Source organism: Gymnoscopelus microlampas (assembly GCF_963454915.1).
Source record: "Gymnoscopelus microlampas genome assembly, chromosome: 3".
NCBI lineage: Eukaryota > Metazoa > Chordata > Actinopteri > Myctophiformes > Myctophidae > Gymnoscopelus > Gymnoscopelus microlampas.
In genome coordinates, this window is record NC_139940.1 from 3,285,096 (window position 1) to 3,306,862 (window position 21,767).

The window sequence follows — 21,767 nt, forward strand, 5'->3', positions numbered from 1 at the left end:
TTCTAAAATAAATGTTCCAGTCTTCTGAGAGAGAGAAAGTAAATCAATTACTTGAAGAATTTGTGCTTTAAGCTTAAGGGACGGTGGAGACAGGTGGTGGCATTGAGCACAGGCCACATTGGAACCCAGGATGTTGTGGTACTTTCCCACTGAATGGTACCGGCTCAACACTGAAATTCAACGATTGGGCTAAAACTGGGAGGACAATTCCGATATTTAAAAAATAACAGCATCACAAAACCAAAGCAAACATTTTAGGTGGAAATTCCTTTCATAATATGAAGGAACATCCCATATTATGGGATGGTATCAGGATTGGTTTTCAAATTAGTGGACGTAGGTTTGTTAGCACCGGTCTTCTACGGTGTCCAGCCCCCTTCACTGAATCTTTGGTTTCCCCAGATGTATCAGTAGGCGGGAGATCTCTAGGGGGCGCTAGTGGTCATTGGGGGCCCCACCTGTGACTGAACACTCTTAACTGAAAAGGACAAAAACCACCGGCTTCGAATGCTATCAATGCATTGAATGGGACATTATCAGACCATTCATTGGGCGTAATCAGGAGCTACAGACCTACCGGAGGCATGGTTCGAAACCGAAACTTTACTTTTCATGGTTCGAAACCGAAACTTTACTTTTTAAGTCATCTCCGTCGGTAGGTCACTATGTCCTGATAACAGGATAAGGATAATTCCTTTTAACAGGTCGTTCATGAAAGTCCTTGCGGTCTTGTTTCCAATGAGAACCTGTGAGCAATTATGGGTTAAGAGTCTTGCTCAGGGACAAATTTAATTTCATCGACAGATATGCTGGCCTGGCCTGGAATCGAACCTGGGGCAACCAGGGCCTCTGGCTCCCTAGGCGGGCTCACTAACCACTCAGCTATGGCCGCCCCTTAACTCCCAATGAATGGTCTGATAAATTGCTGGTAGGTCAGTACGTCGCCTACTTCCCCCATTCAATGGTCTGATAAAACGTGATAATGTCCCGTTCAATGCATTGATAGCATCCGAATGGAGTGCAAAAACAGGATATGGCTTTCTATGTACGGTCTACATGATAGTGCCAAAAACGTCAGTGGTGGAAAGTCAAGATGACTGTAATGCCAGGAACAATATTCATTTTGTTTCAGTTTTAATGGAAAATCACTCTGTCTACTGAATGGCATTTTCATTTAATGGTTGATAAAGGATAATCCACTGGGATGAATACAAAAATTCAAGTCACATGAGTAAATGTATGCAAGACGATGCAACAACAGGATCAAGGATTACACAATAAGTAGAGAAAATATGTACAAGCAAGACAACAATTCAGAACTTGTGTCGCTGAAGTAAACTAAAACATTACCTGGTAGAGGAACAGCAGGTTTGATTGGTGCTTTCTCAAACAAACTTGAACGAACATTAATTCTACAAATCTCAAAAGTTCGGTGTGTGCTCCCAGTCAGTACTTCTTGGTCCCCATCGGAATTTGTACGATAAGATCAAAGATAAAAAAAAAGAAAACACTACATCTACAGCAATATTTGTTCCACCAATATTTACATACGAAAAAAAAAGAAAGAAAGAAAGAAAGAAATACACCCACCCACAACTCCTGACATGGTAAGATGAGGCGCAACATAATATTTACCCACAGTTCTCCACACCATGAGAACCCTGGTGCTCAAGAAACAACTCCAAGCTGGAGAAAGTCTGGGTGCATTCGGTACATTCGTAGAGAGCATCTGCTGCGTTTTCTTTAACACTAATAGTATTGTTATTTTCTGTCCTCTCCACGTTGCTCTGTTCTAGACCAGTGTCCTCCTGGCTGGCACCAGTGGTGTCAGACGCTTGTCCCATCATATCCGTGTCATCTGTGCTTGGGTGATTCTCCAGGTGTTCCACCAGGGCAGAGGAAGTCTTGAAGTGAGCTGGACATTTGGGGCACTTGTGTGAATTTGCAGGTTCCTTCTTGTGATACCGTAGATGCCGTTGGTAGACGCACAGCAGCCCAAACTTCTTCCCACACTCTTGGCACTTGTAGGAGACTCTAACCTTTGACGCTGGCTTCTCCCTTCGCCGCCGCCTTCGCACTTCGGGCTCGAAAGCAGCTTGATAGCCGTCCTGAGTCTCAGATTTGTCCGGTATGGCACTTCCTTGTGGTGCCATGTGTTTCAGCGACGGTTTCTTCTCCAACTCAGACTTGTGATTCATGGCCATGTGCCTTCTAACGTCACAGCGTTGAGGAAAAGCTTTATCACATATCACACAGGTGTGCATGGTCCCTTTATGGTATCTCATGTGACGAGATAGACTGCTAGAATGGTTGAACACACGAGGGCAGAATTTGCAAGCATGCAGTTTGCTGCCGGGACTACTTCTCCTTCTTCTCCTTCTGCCTATCATCGGCGTTTTGTTTACCCTTCGCTTAACTGGTTTCTGCGAGTCCTGATTCAACGTATCCATTTCTTCCTGGGTTTGATGGGTCAGATGATGCTCTTTCAGAGCGGTTAGCTTTTGAAAGTGATCTCCGCATAATCCACATCTGTAGGCTGTAGCAGACTCTTCCTGATCACCCAGATTACCAGGATCTTTAATGGCACCGCTGTCAGAACCCTTCGCGTCAACAGCCGATGGGCCATTGCTGTGGTTCTTTTCCTGCAGTGTCTCTTCTGGCTTCTTCCTGGAGGTCAGTTCATTTTCTGATGTCAAGTGCCTACCCGGTTTGTTTCCTCTGCAGTGGTATCTAGTGTGTGTCTGGAAATCTGACATCCAGAAGAAGCTCAACTCGCACTTCTTACAGGGATACGTTTTCTCCACCGCTTTCTCCAGATTCATCTGGGACCTGCCCTGAGCGGACGGCCCCTTGAAAGACGGATGGTTTTCTCTTTGATGCGCGTTCAACGCGTCCACTTTCAGGAAGCGTCTACCACAACGTCCGCAGCAGTGGAATCGCTTGCGTGCGTGGTCTTGCAGGTGCTTCTTCAGGTCCTCTCTGCTGCCGAAAACAGTGCAGCACAGTGTGCACTTGTAACCTCGCTCTGTGTTTCGATATTGCTGGTGGTGATTCAAACCCCGCCGGCTACTGAACGATTTATTACAGGTCTCACACCGGTAGTAGCCCTGGTGGGATTTATTCAGGTTCAAGTTAGAATACGTTGGCTTTGGCTTCAGGGCATCCCTGGGAGGCGATGACCGCGGCGGAAGAGCCGGAGACACTGGCTTGGCGGGAGGGGGGACGTGCGTCGGCAAAGCAGGCGGTAACGCGGGTTTGCTGGGGGCGGAACCGGCGTGTGGCGACGGCTCATATCCATCCACAATTGTCAGTATTCCGTTTTCCTGCAGCACATATTCCCTGGGGACTTCAAATCCATTGGATGAACCGTCCAACGGAAACGACTCCAAAGGTCCATGGCTAGCCATGTGTTTCAGCATGTTAGGGAAATGGCAGAAGCCCTCGCCGCACTCGGTGCAGATGAAGGCGCTACGATCTCCTTCGGGCGGCAGAGAGGCGGCATTATCCATCGAGTACGGTTTCTCCATCTACAATGTTGTCCACTTGCTGATGGCATTAATCCTTAAGTCTCCGTTAACCCTTATCTTATCGGAGACACCCGTTCAGTTTATATTGGATATGTTAGTTTGTCTGAGAATGCTGGCAATGTATTGGTCCTCGGGGGTTGTATCTAAACTTCAACCGCGTATTACTTAGAGGTAGTTACGGAGTGGCTCCAGAGGTTTACTTCCGATCTTCACGTCCAGACCAGCACTGCTATTTTCTTGGTTGTATCAGCACCTGGGAATGATTGAAAGAATCGTAATTAGAATTTTATATCCACGCAACTAAGCACAAGACAGCTAGACCTATTCATGCTACCGGACAGGAGGTGATGGGATATGAATGGGAAGAGAAGCACCGTGGTGGTATTTCTCATTGTCATCCAAAGCAGCCGCTCACTCTTTACACTCTCTTATAACTACTTTCCTGGAGAACGATCACATGTATAATTATGGGGGAGTTGAATTAGTAGTTTACATGTTTCAGAAATTAAGCTGCCCAGTTAACCCATTAAGACCTGGAACTTTGTCATTTTTAGATGCGAGCTAAAAAAGCATTATTTTACACTTTGGGCTATTCAAAAATAGCAGATATACAAGCTCATAGACGAGCTTGTAGATCTGCTATTTTTGAAAAATCGCGAAAATGTGTGCAAATCTTTGAATATATATATTTTTAACTCAAATCTTTGCTTCTGGGGGGTCCCTGGAACAACATATTTTGATGGGGGTCTGCGGCCAAATACATATAATTGTGGGGGTCCTTGACATGAAAAAGATTGAGCACCACTGATATAGAAACATGCGTCTTTCAGAATACTGTTGAGATTTAGGAGACATGTGGAATCGGCTTCGGGTCTCAATGGGTTAATTCATAGTGATTCACATCAGTGGGGAAGAAGTCCACTCAACGTCTGTCTTGGACCGAATGGCCTCCGTGCATAACTGTAGTCCACGGTTTCCAGAAGGCGGCATACACCCATTATCTGTCTAAATACAGCTTCATTTGATTGGCTCTTTTCACTGACTGCTGCCGAGCCATTCAAACAAAGCAACACTGTATGGGCAAATGCATTGGAACAGTAAACAGTAAGCCACCTTCTAATAACCTGGGACTACAGTTATGCACATGTAGCAGAGTGCCTCTCTGCCTGAAGACCAAAAGCCTAATATCTCCCCAGCCAAGGGGGATTCCCCTTTAAGGCTAGTGGATACAATGTTTGGCTTTAGTGTCAAGGGGGGGGGGTGGGTGTTTCCAGACCAAAGACCAAAACCCTAAGACAGGAAGTATGCCCCCCCCCCCCCTCCTTCTCTACAACACCCCGGCCATGACTCCAATCATCCTAGAGACCTAGACTCTTCTCTCCCCTGGCTCCCAAGCCAGTGGCGCCGGAGCCTGTTTAATGAAAGGACACTGTGTCCCCCCACTATTCAGTCCAGCCAAAAAAATAAATTAAAAAAAAAAGTTTTTTTTTTATTTATTTTTTATAAATAATAAAATCAGTCCAGTCCCCCGCACCTCACGACCACCGCGCGCGCGAGGCGAACCGAATTAACCGAAATAACCGCATTATCCCCCCCCAAAAATCAACAAATCCACCCGAAATAACCGCTAAATTTTCTTCGCGCGCACGCGCCCGTGTTCCACATGCACGCGCACGAAGCGCGCGTGCCCGGATGTGTCCCCCCACGTCATATTCCGTTCCGGCGCCCCTGTCCCAAGCACAACGTCACTGAGATCAGGTAAACCGTGAGGATTAAAACAGTCAAATGCTGGCTGGGGTTAAATATCTTTGATGGTCACGCTTTGCACGTCAGTGAAATGAATCTGATGTCGTCCTACTTGTTGTTACTTGTCAGCTCTGAGTAGTCAGTCTCTGCTCTGATCGTTCTTTTGCATAGTTAGAGAAGTGCAAACGCAACACAACACTACCGCAATGACAAAACCCTCCACAGGCAGCGCTATGCGACACTGATTCCCAACAAAGCCAGATGCACATCTTGTTATGTTAATAATAAATTGTCATATAGCATATTACTATAGACATAACAGATGGATTTAGCGGCGTCAGTAAGTAAGTAAACACGATGTTGTCCACATGGGTTGCTGTTGAAGGCTATTTTTAACTTGCCGGCATGTTTACCGGTTCAGACTGTCCAGAGAAAATCTAACCGGTTTCAACTCGTACACCGGACCAGACAAACCGGAAATGACCCAGTTCTAGGTTGCATCTAACCATCAGTAAAGAGATCCACATCCCTGTTTCTCTCCCGCTCTCACACACTCATCTCTCCCTTTCTCTCACACACACACACACACACACACACACACACACACACACACACACACACACACACACACACACACACACACACACACACACACACACACACACACACACACACACACACACACACACACACACACACTCCCCCCTGCCTCTTTCTCTCCCTCCCTCACACACAAACACCACTCTTTCTCCCCCTCCCTCTCTCTTGCGCGCACACACACTCTCTCTCACTCTCTATTGCGCTCACACACACACACACTCTCTCTACTCTGTTGCGCGCACACACACACACACACACACACACTCTCACTCACACACACACACACACACACACACACACACACACACACTCTCTCTCTCTACTCTGTTGCGCACACACACACACACACACACACACACACTACTGTTGAGCGTGCGAACGCACACGCACACACACAAACACACACACGAAACATGCACATGCTTTCCTAGTAATCTCTTAAGTCAGCTACGATTTCAGGGCAAAACGCTGTTTATATTAAAAGCCAAGCCATTAAAACCAAAGTGAAATTTAACAGCATAAGTCTTCTTATGTAGAATACAAAGCCTTGTTTATACTGTAGCATACTGTGCCACTTGTTTTAACTTCAATATTATAGATGTTGTGGCGGTCAGAAACATGTCTCTGTCAGATCCTGCCCAGTTTCACTGCACAGTCGTCCCAAAGTTTAGAGCCAAATAATTTCTCTACTTTTACAATTAAGCATAATAATGTGCTTGATTGCTATGCTTAATTGACAGCCAGGCAGAGTTGTTTTCCATGGAACCAGGCTCACTCAATGCAATGCACTACTTTATAGTTTATCTTATAGTTTTCCATCTATGCAGAGAGATGTTAATCTAATTAACATCTCTCTGCATTTTACCCAAAACAATGTAGATTTAATTGATGGAGGTTAACCTCATGGTCAACATCAACCCAATGAAACCTTGCAGGAAGACATCATTCTGGCAGGGTTTGACTTAAAGGTTCTATGACATTCATTTTCACTTTTTTCATTTTTTATGTTTTTTTTTTGTGGTTTTATGTTATTACATCCAAAAAATCTGAACTTTGAACATTCAGTGGATTTTCTGTGGTCTGGGGTTTTCTGAATAATTAGGCTGAAAAGTAATCTGAGCTTGGCCCTTCGACAGTGAGGTCACTGTCGATTAATCCCACCCACTCTCCTCCTCTCCCCTCCCCTCCCCTATCCTTTCCTTTGGGGGGATGGAGCAGACGCGATGATTGACAGGCAAAATCCCTCACCAGCGACACCCGCAGGCAAAGATTTATTTTTTTCATTGCAGTTGAAAAGGCTTTAGAAATGTGAGAGAAAAACACCTGCCATGGATCACTGGAGTGGATTTTTTTGTTAAAACTTTCTATACACGTTTGAAGGACCATGACAAAGACTTTTAATGTGTGGTAAAACTGAACGTAATGAAACCTTTAAATCATTTTGACATGGAACACATATGTTTGGACTGATCCAGTCTTGACTATGTAAAGAATCGGCCTACCACCCAAACCCCACACGTTGTCATGGTCCAAGTACAAAGGCAATCATTTCACATGACATCAGACACTTTTATTAAAGGATGAGTTCACCCAAAAAAATGACTTATTTTCTATCAATTACACACCCCATGAAGCCTCGATTTCATGGATTTATTTTTGTTTCTGTGGCATTTCTAAGACAACAATTTGATGGCCGTGTGTATTTCCAGTAGGAGACACAAATAATACTAATAATACTACTTTGTGTCTCCTACCTGATACATTAGCCGGTAGGAGACGGGAATCAAATTATTAGCTTAGGAATGCGACAGAAACAAAAAGAATCCATGGATTCAAGGCTTCACACGCTGTGCAGTTGATAGAAAATAAGTCATTTTTTGGGTGAACTCCTCCTTTAAGGCTTTGATATAGCCTTGGATCAAGACTATCATAATTTTCTTTTTTTATGGATTTAGACATTTGCATATCTATGAAAGTAAAAGTCAGACTGGATAAAATACATCTATGATGGTCTTGATCCAAGGCTAGCTTTGACATATGGAAAAGTGTCACACATCGGAGGCCATTCACACCAAACACACTATAACCAGTGGTGGAAAAAGGACTGAAATGTTTAATGTACTAAGTAAAAGTATCAATACTGCAATATAGATTAGAAATACTTGAGTAAAATTGACTTGAGTAAAAGTACAAAAGTATTGGCATCAAAATGTGCTTAAAGTACCAAAAGTAAAAGTACTCATTGTGCAGAATGTCCTATTTCACAAGTGTTAAAAATGTATACAAATCTTCTTTTGAAAATAGCAGATCTACAAGCTCTCAACGCGTCGCAAAGCGACGCGTTGAGCTTGTAGATCTGCTATTGTCAAATAGCCAAAGTATAGGGATAAAGTGGTTAATGCGTGCTTTGTAACCATAATAAAAATCTACAAAGTAACTCGTTACCAAATTATTCAAATAATTGTAGAGGAGTACAAAAGTACAACATTTCCCTCTGAAATGCAGTGGAGTAGAAGTAAAAGTACTGAAAATTAGCAATACTCCAGTAAAGTAAAAGTACCTCGAAATTGTACACAAGTACAGTACTTGAGTAAATGTACTTACTTTACACCACTGACTACTATATAACAATAGTTATATCATCATATCACCACCGTCATGGTTATAGCTGTGCTGTGGACTCTACCAGACTGCAACCAGCTTCAGTTAGAATGATGTTAAGACCATATCTATATACTTATCAGGGACGTGCACAGATAGACTCTAGGTGGTTCTAGAGCACCTGCCCTTTGCCCTCTTGACCAGAAGTGCCCTTTTGAAAAAAAGGAAAAAAAAGTTGTTGTTTTTTTCAGTTTACAGCAGGGGTCTTCAACAGGGGGTCCGGGACCCCTAGGGGGTCCTCAGAGTTACTACAGGGGGTCCGCCAAATCGTCATGTGATATGATTTTTCTTTTTACCATAACCACTCGAAACCTAGCATCCCTTTTCTGAGGAGAACTTCAGCCAAAAATAGCAGATCTACAAGCTCACAACGCCTCGCGCTGCGAGGGGTTGTGAGCTTGTAGATCGGCTATTTTTGGCAAAGAGGTAGCCGAGGTAGGTTATTTTTTACTTGAGCACTTGCCCCTCAAAATGTCTGTGCACGCCACTGCTACTTATGTTATATAGTTAAGTTATATAGTATAATCTTTATAGTTATATATAGTTATTATAATATCTCTTCATAGGTTGAGGACAGAGTACAGCAACTTGCTATGGGCCTGGTCTTCAAGATACACCACAACATGGGGATCCCCCTGTACTTGTCTAAATACTTCCAAAATGTTAATGAAGTCCACGAACACCAGAGGCAGCTCCACGAACCATGTTCAACCCAGATTTGGCTCAACAAAGGGAATGAACTCGTTCTCATGCTATTCATCAAAAATGTGGAACGCCCTACCAAAAGGAGTAAAGGAGTGTAAAACCCTACTCACTTTCAAAAATGCCCTAAAGATACACCTTCAGGAGGCTGCAATTCAAAAATGGCCCCTGTCCAAGTCCTAACCTACCCCATGTCCTAACCTAACCTACCCCCCCCCTCTCTCTTTCTTCTTTTGTACATATTTCTCACTCTTCATACCAGTAACCTGTAAACTGATTGTATGACATTCTGTATAGTAGTGTGTATATCTGTCTGTCTCTTATATGTCATCATGATTTGTGTACATGGGGATCTCATCTTGCTTACATCACCAAACTTTCTGCCCATGTATTTTGATGTATTCTGAGTATTTAGAATTGCTCAGTAGCACCCCTCTGCCCAACAGGACGTTTTGGTATTGCAGCTGAAAGTGCTTTATAAGCCTGAGAGAATTGACTTGGGATGAGTATATCTGAGTGTTGATTTAGGCTCAAACCTTTTGAAAATGGTTTGAGGGACATACACCATATGATATTAAATATCAAATATATTTTTTTAAATTCATGGTGTGTCTCCTTTAAAGCACTGGGCTCGTTTCAAATGAGTTATATATAGTTATATTATAATATCTCTTCATAGTTATGTTATATCTTTATAGTTATGTTATATAGATATAGTTATATTATATAGTTACAGTTATGTTATATAGTTCTAGTGCTTGTTGTGACTTATTATTCCAGGTTCATTATCATGTGTTGTTAGCATTCTTTAGCATGGTTAGCTTAAAAACATTATTTCCATGTAAACACTGAATACAGTTGCTAGGTGGCTGGCTCCTCCCATCAGCTAAGTTAACAAAACAACACTCCGTAGGAAGACGGCGTCGCTTGTCAAAAGGGAACAGATCTACAAGCCTAACTAGCTTGTATATCTGTTATTTTTTTCCCCCCCACAAGCGACAGCCTTGCGCGACGTACTAGTGAAAGCTAAAAAATGTTAACTTGTTGCAGTTTGCATATCCGGTCTAGAGCGGATACGGAAACGGTCTGTGTGACTGCATTGTGTGTGTACGTGGAAGATGACCGGATACAGTAGGCGGGCTCTAGACCGGATGTGAGCTCTGAACGGAATAGGAACCAGGCTTTCTTCCACACAGACACTGAGGAAAAGCCTGAAGATGTTGCGATGTTAGTAAAGAAAACAAGCGAGATACATGTTAATCGAACCGTTATGTTTATGATTCACACATAACTTACCGTACATGTTGACCAGCCGATGAATCGCGCTAATCGATCGATTGCCACTTTAAGAAGAGCACGATGTGATGATCGATCAAACTCACCACAGCTGATCAGATTCAGAGAGGGACAGCGCGGCCATCTTTACATGGCCCGATCAGACCAACGGTACAGTAGAACACACTGCCCTCTACTGGCCTCATCTAGTAAGACAGGGGGGGGGGGCACTGAGTGAATGTAGTTTTAAACAATTATAATAATAACAATAATACTACAGACATACAGTACATGTTTGTTTGACCATAATGCATGTCTGCTTAATGCTCTGATGTATCTAAATCAGGGGTCTTCAACGTTTTCAGGCCCAAGGACCCCCTAGCTGAGAGAGAGATGAAGCAGGGACCCCCTCCTCTATGTTGTATAAAATTGTGTTTCAACTTTTTTTTGTTTACTTGGTTACTTGGTCTGCTCTTTTTTTCCCTCTACACACCTATATTTGCCCAAAAAAATGCCGTTGTGAGCTTGTAGATCTGCTATTTTTGGCTTAAGTTCTCCTCAGAAAAGAGATGCTAGGGTTCAAGTGGTTAAGGTAACCTGTTACTACAGGGGGCGGACCCTCTGTAGTAACTCTGAGGACCCACTAGGGGTCCCGGACCGGGTTAACATATAATACAGGAATGCATCTGTGTCACTTTAGATTTCTTTGCCTTAATTCAAAAATAGCAGATATACACAGTGCCGCGCTATGAGCTTGTAGATCTGCTGTTTTTTTTTTAATCGTGAAAATGTGTACACATCTTTGAATATATATATATATATATATATATATATATATATATATCTAACTCAAATCTTTGCTTCTGGGGGGGTCCATGGAACACATATTTTTGAGATGGGGGTCCCTGTGAATAAGAGATGTCGGCTACAGCAAACTAACTTTGCCAAAAAACGTTGCCGTATCACAAACTCTTGTTTTATTGTTGTATTGTTTTATTGGATCTTGTTTAGTCGATACACTTATTTGTTTTATCTCTTGCTCATTTGATGTTGCTATTTGTCTCATCTGTTTAAGAAAGTAGGTAGCTGATATATGTCACTTTTACCTTAGCGCTAGGTATACTCTTAGTTGCTTGTTTTAGCAGAGAATGCACTTCAGACTTCTGGTGATTAGTAGTTTTCGTTCCCTATCTATGTTGAATGCACTTATTGTAAGTCGCTTTGGATAAAAGCGTCTGCTAAATGACTGTAATGTAATGTAATGTAATGTAATGTAATGTAATATATCCTGGTCTAAATGAGAAGTCAGTGAGCGATCAGTCATTATGAAGTGTTTGTCCCCGTTTGCTAGCTCAGACCTAGAGTGGTGCCAAAATAGGCCCCCATTTCAGAGCCCTTTGACACCACTAAGCCCAGGTCCTTGAATGTAGTGGGCGGTGTGGTGTGTGGTGCCATGCCAGTGGAAATACTCCTACTCAAGTATTGTACTTAAGTACACTTGTGAGGTATTTTTTTTAACTTTACTGGAGTATTTCCCATTTTCAATCATTTTACTTCTACTCCATACATCTCAGAGGCAAATATTGTACTTTTACTCCACTACAATTATTTGAAAACTTTAGTTACTAGTTACTTTGAAGATTTTGAATAGTATTACAAAACATAGTATCATACATTAACCACTTCGGCCCTATATATACTTTGGCTATTTGAAAACAGCAGATCTACAAGCTCACAACGCGTCACGCGTTGTGAGCTTGTTGATCTGCTGTTTTCAACTGGACTTTTCTACATTGTGGTATTGATACTTTTACTTAAGTAATAAATGTCTGTACTTTTCCACTGAATATAATACCTGCATATCCAACGAAGGCCATATAACATACGGGTTACCATCCCTTCACCACCTACAGTATGTGGTGACATTATAAATACAACAGAAATTACCCTCTATTGAAAAATGACTCTTGCTGACTACATGACAAAGGAGACTAAATCATAAGTGTTTGTTTTTAAAAACAGGATAATTTCTTTATTACAAAGATCTGCGATTTTCGGGCAAAAACACAAATACAAGTGAATTTTAACCTGTTCCACAGCACTGGTGAGAGTTTCCATAGATTGCTTTGACAATTTGACAATTCTAACTATAAAACAGAAAGCAAAGTTTCCATTTGTTAACACCAAGTATGTGTGGAGTTTCCACCTTAATACAAGTATTGTTTGGCTGCAGTAATTCTAGGACATAATGTTTTAATGACAAAACTGTTACTAATAGCCAGGAGTCTGACAAAAAATGAAATACAAAATCTGTCTGGAAACAAAAAAACTGTTTTAGCTCCACTAATGAGGGTGCAGCGCCAATACATGTGCTGCAGGCTTTGACGCAAATTTTGACAGAAATGATTAAACTTATTATTTATTCTACACATCTTTACAGTATTGGAGCACGTAAGAATCTATGTCTTATATTACAGCAACGATTAATACAAATTTAAATGTGAAAAAAAAAAAAAAAAAAAAAACATTGTTAATTTCCATATAATGTTTTCTATAGCTACAGGCAGTGGTGGAAAAAGTACTCAAATATTTTACTTAAGTAAAAGTATCAATACTGCAATGTAGAAGTACTCCAATTAAAAATTTACTTGAGTAAAAGTACAAAAGTATTGGTATCAAAATGTACTTAAAGCACCAAAAGTAAAAGTACTAAAATATTTGAAAATAGCAGATATACAAGCTCACAACGCGTCGCGATGCGACGCGTTGTGAGCTTGTAGATCTGCTATTTTCAAATAGCCTAGGTATAAAATAGGGCTAAAGTGGTTAATGTATGTTTTATAATATCATTTATAATTGCAACGTAACTAGCAACTTAAGTTTTCAAATAATTGTAGTGGAGTAAAAGTACAATATTTGCCTCTGAGATGTAGTGGAGTAGAAGTAAATATTCCATATCCATATTCCATCAGAAGTAATCAACAAACTATACTATAAAACCTGGTCATACATTGCCCAAATTGTCAAATGATGATATAAGAAAGGCAATCATTGTGAAAATAGCTGATCTACAAGCTCACAAGCTCCCAGTCTGATAACCAGTGCTCTTAAAGAAGCTCTAGTATCATGTTGACTGACATCACAAATAATGAAAACAGGGTTAGAATTCAGTCAGTGATACCTCAGACAAATACAGTATTTTTTTCCACAGGTCAGTAGAATTGTTAATTAATAGACTCGAGTAATAATATTGTCAAGTAAAGTTTTATTAAAAGCTTCCACTGCTCGGCTTACAAGGTCATAAAAAGATGGTTTACAATACAGTAAGTTATGAATGAATCACTGTAACAGTCAATGTGTTTTATCACATTACAGAACAGCTGTGACAACATTACACACAGTGATATGATTGAATCAAACCTCCTATACAGTGTGACAACATTACACACAGTGATATGATTGTATTAAACCTCCTATACAGTGTGACAACATTACACACAGTGATATTATTGTATTAAACCTCTACAGTGAATACAAATATAATGAGGTAAAAAAGCCACAATAAAAGCAACAAAGCAAAAACAGTGTAAATAGAATATATAGAAACATACAATAAAACAACGTGATGTTGTGTGTTAATTAAAAGTGTGTGTGTGTGTGTGTGTGTGTGTGTGTGTGTGTGTGTGTGTGTGTGTGTGTGTGTGTGTGTGTGTGTGTGTGTGTGTGTGTGTGTGTGTGTGTGTGTGTGTGTGTGTGAGAGAGAGAACACTAATTTACAATAAAATACACATGGAAATCTATCTGTCTGTCTGCCTGCCTGCCTGCCTGCCTGCCTGTCTGTCTGTCTGTCTGTCTGTCTGTCTGTCTACAGTTCAGTACATTAAGTTGATGTAAATTAATTAGTATCTGAATGTGACTTACATCAATGTTTACCAAACAGTGGGTCGGGACCCATTCTGGGGTCACGGGACCCAATTGTATGGGTCATGAGTCAATATGTATATTTATAGTTTTATTCTTACATTTCCTACAATAAAAAAATGGGGGCGTTTCTGAAAACAAATTCAAACATTTTTAAATAATACGTAATACCTTTTCAACTTTTACAAAATTGTGACAATAGCAGATCTACAATCTCGCCGTGTATCACATGGCGTTGTGAGCTTGTAGATCAGCTATTTTCACTATTAAATAAGTGCTTAAAGGGATAGTTCACCATCAAAAATGACTTGTTTTCTATGTATCAGTCACCCCATGGAGACTTGAATTCATGGATACTGTTTAGTTTTTGTCTCATTCCTAAGACAATAATGTGATGACCAGCGGACCGGTAGGAGACACAAAGGAGACTCTTTGTGTCTCCTACCGGAATCACTGCATATGTACAAGCTCACAACACGTTGTGTTGTGAGCTTGTAGATCGGCTGTTTCATAGGGGCTTAAAAGGTTAAAGTTGTATGTTAAAAATACTAAGTGTGTCCATCTCTAAACATGTTGTTCCATGCAGGACCTCCAGAAGTTAAAAAGGTTCACTTTAAAAATATATATGTTATCTATAATCAATGATTTGCACACATTTTTAAGATTTTTCAAAATTAGCAGATCTACAAGCTCATAGAAGTGATGCGCTATGAGCTTGTAGATCTGCTATTTTTGAATAGCCAAAGTATGAAACAATGGTTAAAGTGGTTCAAATCTAAAGAGACACAGAGATGTTTTAATGGGTTAAAACCCTTAGTATAGTTGACTGGGGTCCCCCAGGGCTCTAGACTAGATCCTCTAGAACAGCGGTTCTCAAACTGGGGGGTCGGGTCCCCCAGGGGGGTCGGGACCCAAAGGATTCTGGGGGGGTCCCAAGATGATTAGCATAATGTGCAACATTGAACCAAACAACAGACAGTATAAGTGTCATGTGATACTGTTGCCCTGCTCAGCCCCTCCCCTCTCTGTAAGCCCCTCCCCTCTCTGTAAGCCCCTCCCCTCTCTGTAAGCCCCTCCCCTCTATGTAAGCCCCTCCCCTCTATGTAAGCCCCTCCCCTCTATGTAAGCCCCTCCCCTCTCTGTGGGTTTCCCAGTGGTGACTGTTTGCACTGATTGAGACTAATTGTGGGTATTTAACCCATTAAGACCGGGACAGAATCTGTGTCGTTTTTAGATTTCTTTGGCTATTCAAAAATAGCAGATCTACAAGCTCGTAGCGCGGCACAGAGTGCCGCGCTACGAGCTTGTAGATCTGCTATTTTTCGAAAAATCGTGAAAAATGTGTGCAAATCTTTGAATATATATATATTTTAAAGCAAAACATTTGTAACTCAAATCTTTGCTTCTGGGTGATTCTACAAATGTCTTCTAAATCCTTCTAAAACAGTTTTGTGTAAAATGTTTGTTGCTTTAATATCAGTGGTTCTCAAACTTTTCATGTCACGGACCCCCAAAAATGATATGTATTTGGCCCCCAGGGACCCCCAGAAGCAAAGACTTGAGTTACAAATGTTTGCTTTAAAAATATATATTCAGAGATTTGCACACATTTTCACGATTAAAAAAACATAGATACAAAACCTACAAGCTGGTAGCGCGGCACTCGGTGCAGCGAATAGCCAAAGTATAGAATAATGGTTTATGTGGTTCCACAGATACGTTCCTGCTCTTAATGGGTTAATGGGTCTGAGTTGCATGTTGGTCGTGGATGTTTCCCGGGAGTAAACTTTAGTTACTAGTTATTTTGTAGATTTGGATCATTAATACAAAACACACATTAACCACTGCAGCCCTATACTATACATACATTTTGGCATATTTGAAGATAGCAGATCTACAAGCTCACAATGTGTCACAATGACTGTATCTGCACATTTATAAAGTGACAATTTAAGGACTTTTAAGACCTTTTTAAAACCTCTGAAATTACCTTTTAAGACCTTTTTTAATTAACCTGACCCTGCCAGAGGTGGCGGTATTGAGTAACCAGGTTCCTCAAGACAGCTACATCTGAGATCGCTCAAGGGGTTGAGCTAACACCGTACCGCTCCCGGTACGGACCAATCAGCGTGAGCTAAGGGATGTGACGGATGTGACGCCATATAGCTGCGGCTGTTGTTTTGTAGTTTCTTCACTAGTCAACATGGCCGCTACCATGAGCAACACCGATATGACGATAGATGCTGCAATAACATTAGTTATTTCTCAACTGGACAATATTTCTTCTTTGAAAGAAGAGCAAAGTTTGGCACTGAAGGCTTTTCTGCGTGGAAAAGATGTTTTTGCTCTCCTCCCGACTGGCTTCGGCAAGAGTTTAATTTACCAACTAGCTCCACTGGTAGCGAAAGAACTGGGGACGAAGCCGAAGCCTATATTGATCGTCGTGTCTCCTTTGACTGCCCTCGTAGCAGATCAAATCAAAGAGGCTACAAATCTGGGACTCTATGCTGCGCAACTCGTAGATAATGCAGCACACACCGACATCCTCGACGGCCGATGTCAGCTGGTCTTTGGCAGCCCGGAGACATGGTTACTGGAAGATAAATGGCGTGATATGCTTTCCTCACAAGTGTATCGTGAAAACCTACTGGGCATTGTCGTCGATGAAGTTCACGTCGCATACAAATGGTAAGCTAAACGCCGTTAAATGGCTGTATAGTGTAATTGTTACACTACACATGCACTGTAATGTTAAACTGTAAAACAAAACAGAGCAGCGTGTTTCTAAATACGGTTACAGTAGTTCAAAGACGAAGTGTTGTAACATTTATGTTTTATTTAGGTCAAACATTATATTATAAACAATAAGCTAACACACACAAACAGACCAAATCTTAAACACAGATCTTACTGTAACTGTATTGTTGTAATGCAACTATGCACGTTACTATTGCTGCTACCTAGACTCAATGTAGGATTTCTTTTTCTTTCAACCAGGGGACTGGGAGCAAACGGGAAGCCAGCCTTCAGAGAAGCCTTTTCCAGGCTGAATGAACTAAGATCCATAGTCAAAGAAGGTGAGTTTTGAAACACAGTAATGCTACATGATTAAATACATGATTAATTAATATATCAATCCAGAAAAGGGGCATTGATTGTGTTTGGAAGGGGGGCTGCATTGTGCTGCTACCTGAGGGGGTTAATGTTGGGGGGGGGGGGGTTGTGTGTGCATTAGGCTGGCAACCTGGTGAGGTTAATCCCCCTATTTTTAATGTTAGGGGGAGGGGTGTGTTGTGCTGGCAACTTCGGGAGGCTAACCCCCCTGTTTAGCCAGGTTAGGGGGAGGGGTGTTTACACTACAGGAGCAGATCATACTTCGATAATTAGGGGAGGGGCATTCACTCCTGGCAGGTGATTAGCAATCAGTTGAAGTGGCTTTAAATACTAGCTTTGAAAGCGGCAGCTTTCAAGCGGCCAGTCGAACTAAGTCGCGCTTTGACAAAGTCGCCTGAACAAAGGCAGCTGCAGGCGACTTTGTCAAAGCGCGACTTAGTCAATGTAAGACCTGGACCATTGAGTGCTTCTTCTATATATAGGGGTGTGATAGATATAGTAGTGTGTTTATGTTTAGTGATCTATAATGTGCTTTCTCCCTATTCCTGTCCTCTCCTCTTCCTGGCGGTCGCAAAAACACTGGGTTACACCCAGATGTCGCGAGACCGCTAATCTAATATATCCTACTATTTCAACTCACGTCGAGCAAGTGGCAACAGGGGGGCTCTGGAATTGCCGCTCGGCTGTGGTGGAAGGCAAAGCTGCTTTCATCACAGGCTACGCATCCGGGCTCTCCCTTAACTTCCTTGCCCTGACTGAGACTTGGATCCCACCAGAAAACACTGCTACACCCGCGGCTCTGTCAGATGTGTTCTCTTTCTCTCACACTCCCAGAGGCGTGCGGATAGGTGGTGGTGCTGGTCTCCTAATTTCCAGAAAATGGAAATACTCTCCTGTCTCACTGTCACAATTCTCTCCTAACTCTTTTGAATATCACATGGTCACGGTTTCTCATCCAGTCAAGCTCACCATTGCAGTTGTTTATCGCCCACCGGGCCATGCTGGTGGCTTCCTGGAGGAACTCGACCATCTAGTCTCTCACTTCCCGGTCGACGGCTCTGGAATCATCCTTCTGGGTGACTTCAACCTCCCGACCGAGAAGCAGCTAGACCCACTACTGTCGTTTCTCGCCGCCTTCGACATAGTCCTTTCCCCATCTCCCCCTACCCACGAGAAGGGCAACCAACTGGACCTGATCTTCACCAGAGGCTGCTCTACTGCTAACCTGTCCGTCACTCCTCCTCCCAGTGAAAAGGGTAAGAAACTCTCTGATCACTACCTCATGTCTTACTCTCTCTCTCTCTCCTCCCCCCCCCCACAGCCCCTCCCTACCCACATGATTTCCTCACGTCGCAACCTTCGCTCACTATCCTCCTCTGATCTTTCCTCCTCTGTCCTCTCTGCTCTCCCTGCCCCCGAATCCTTTGCCCTACTATCCCCCGACACTGCCACTGATCTTCTTTTCTCTACTCTATCCTCTTCCCTGGACCATCTCTGTCCCCTCACCACCAGGCCTGCACGCCAAACTCCACCTGCACCCTGGTTGTCGGACTCAGTGCGTACTGAGAGACGGAGTCTAAGAGCAGCTGAGCGTAAATGGAGAAATGGCAACCTCCCGGAGGACCTCCTTACCTTCCAATCTCTCCTTTCTACCTTTTCCTCCTCTCTATCAGCTGCTAAAGCTGCTTTCTTCTGCACTAAAATTCAGGCTTCTGCTTCTAACCCTAAAAAACTCTTTGAAACTTTCTCCTCTCTCTTGCAACCACCTCCCCCTCCTCCCTCCTCGTCCCTCGTCCCTGACGATTTCGCCAACTTCTTTGACAAGAAGGTGAACGATATCCGATCCTCATTCCCTCCTCCCCCGGCTGGTGCCCTGCGCACTACCCACACCCGTCCCTCTTCCACCCTCCCCTCTCTAGTTTCATCTACTCCTCTCTCCCCCCCCTCCACCTCTCTATCCCACTTTTCTCCCCTTTCTCCTAACGAGGTCCTTCTCCTTGTTACCTCTAGCCGCCCCACCTCATGCTCTCTGGACCCTGTCCCATCCCCTCTGCTGCAGTCCACTGCACCTGAACTTCTTCCCTTCTTAACCCACCTTATTAACACCTCTCTGACATCTGGTTACTTTCCCTCTACTTTCAAGACTGCCAGAGTCACCCCCCTCCTCAAGAAACCGACACTTGACCCCTCTGAAGTCAAGAACTACAGGCCGGTTTCCCTTCTATCCTTCCTATCTAAAACTCTCGAACGTGCTGTGTTCAAACAACTGTCCTCGTATCTCCACCAGAACAACCTCCTGGACTCCAACCAGTCTGGGTTCAAAGTGGGTCACTCGACAGAGACTGCCCTCCTGGCAGTGGCGGAGTCACTCCATGCCGCTAGAGCGAACTCTCTCTCCTCTGTCCTGATACTCCTGGACCTGTCTGCAGCGTTCGACACAGTGAACCATCAGATCCTCCTCTCCACCCTCGAGGGGATGGGTGTCTCAGGCTCTGCATTCTCCCTGTTTGCATCCTACCTGACGGGTCGCTCCTACCAGGTGATGCTGGGAGGGTCTGTGTCTGAACCACACAGGCTCACTACTGGGGTTCCCCAAGGCTCGGTTCTGGGTCCTCTTCTCTTCTCTCTCTACACTACATCTCTTGGTGCTGTCATCCGCTCCCATGGCTTTTCCTACCACTGCTATGCCGATGACACCCAGCTGATCCTCTCATTCCCCCCCTCTGACACACAAGTGGAGGCACGCATTGCTGCTTGTCTGGCTGACATCTCGGAGTGGATGTCGACGAACCACCTGAAGCTCAACCTGGACAAGACCGAGCTGATGTTCATCCCGGGGAAGGGCTGTCCTCACCGAGACATGGCCATCACCATTGAGAACGCTGTGGTGACGTCAACTCGGACTGCGAAGAATCTGGGTGTGACCCTGGACGATCAACTGTCGTTCTCGGCTAACATCGCATCAGTGACACGGTCCTGCAGATTCCTCCTCTACAACATCAGGAGAATTCGGCCCTTCCTCACGGAGAAGGCAGCCCAGGTGCTCATCCAGGCTCTTGTCATCTCCCGCCTGGACTACTGCAACTCCCTCCTGGCTGGCGCTCCGGCATCTGCCATCAGACCCCTGGAGCTTGTTCAGAAAGCTGCGGCTCGTCTGGTGTTCAACCGCCCCAAGTTCTCTCACACAACTATCCTTCTCCGTTCCCTGCACTGGCTCCCCGTAGCGGCTCGCATTCAGTTTAAAACCCTGGTGCTAGCCTATAGGGCAGTGAAAGGAACAGCTCCCTCTTACCTCCGGGTATTGGTCAATGCCCACAACCCTTCCCGACCACTCCGGTCGGCCACCAAGGGGCGACTGACTCCCCCGCCACTCAACGGTCCTTCTGGTCGATCGACACGGTCACGACTTTTTTCTGTTCTGGCCCCACAGTGGTGGAATGAACTTCCCACTGATGTCAGGACAGCAGAGTCACTGCCCATCTTTCGCCGCAGGCTGAAAACCCACCTCTTCAGGAAACACTACCCTTCCTCTTTGCCTGGCCTACTTGTTGTTAACTAGTTTAGGAACTATTGTTGTATTGGATTGATTAGCTCGTGCTCATTTGATTTGGCTATTTTATCTCATGTGCTTGAAAGTAGATAGCTGATATATTGCACTTTTACCTTAGCGCTAGGTATACTCTTGGTTGCTTGTTTTTACAGGAAATACACTTAAGACCTCTGGTGATTAGTAGTTTCGTTCCCTACCTATGTTGAATACACTTATTGTAAGTCGCTTTGGATAAAAGCGTCTGCTAAATGACTGTAATGTAATCATAGAAGTTGGTGCTGTCCAAGTGTAGTTATTTGTCATGTAAAGAAAATACAGTATATGTGGAAATGTCAGTCTTTACCTGAAGCTACCCGATAACATAAATAACCTAATTATTTCCCCTTTATAACACTATAGAAAGTGTAGCCCACAGCAGTTCTTCATTAATGCTTGTTTGCTGATACATGTGCACTTATTGTCTTTCAGGTTTACCTGTTTTAGCGTTGACAGCATCTGCTGATAACAAGAACAGAGGCCGTGTGACCAGGATGCTGAATATGGAGGAGGCAACTCTCGTGACTGTTAGCCCAAACAGGAAAAACATCAGGCTGGGACTGAGTCGGGTTCCTGCTGATAACTTGAACTGTATGGACTGGGTAGTAAAGGAGGTCAAAGATAAGGGTCTATCA

General features: G+C 43.3%; 1 protein-coding gene across 2 annotated transcripts; it reads right to left on the reverse strand.

Annotated features, from left to right (window-relative positions):
* Positions 1-1,155: 1,155 nt before the first annotated feature.
* LOC311040691 (uncharacterized protein) lies at positions 1,156-10,673 on the reverse strand. 2 transcript variants are annotated; one of them, XM_084051022.1, is made up of 2 exons: positions 10,533-10,673; positions 1,156-3,780 (listed from the first exon to the last, which is right to left on the reverse strand). In XM_084051022.1, exon 2 carries the CDS (start codon positions 3,525-3,527, stop codon positions 1,632-1,634), a length of 1,896 nt encoding a protein of 631 aa, XP_083907148.1. In that variant the 5' UTR covers positions 3,528-3,780; positions 10,533-10,673; the 3' UTR covers positions 1,156-1,631. The 2 variants fall into 2 exon arrangements, with proteins under 2 accessions (XP_083907148.1, XP_083907149.1); XM_084051023.1 differs by having other exon boundaries at positions 10,538-10,585.
* Positions 10,674-21,767: the final 11,094 nt, after the last annotated feature.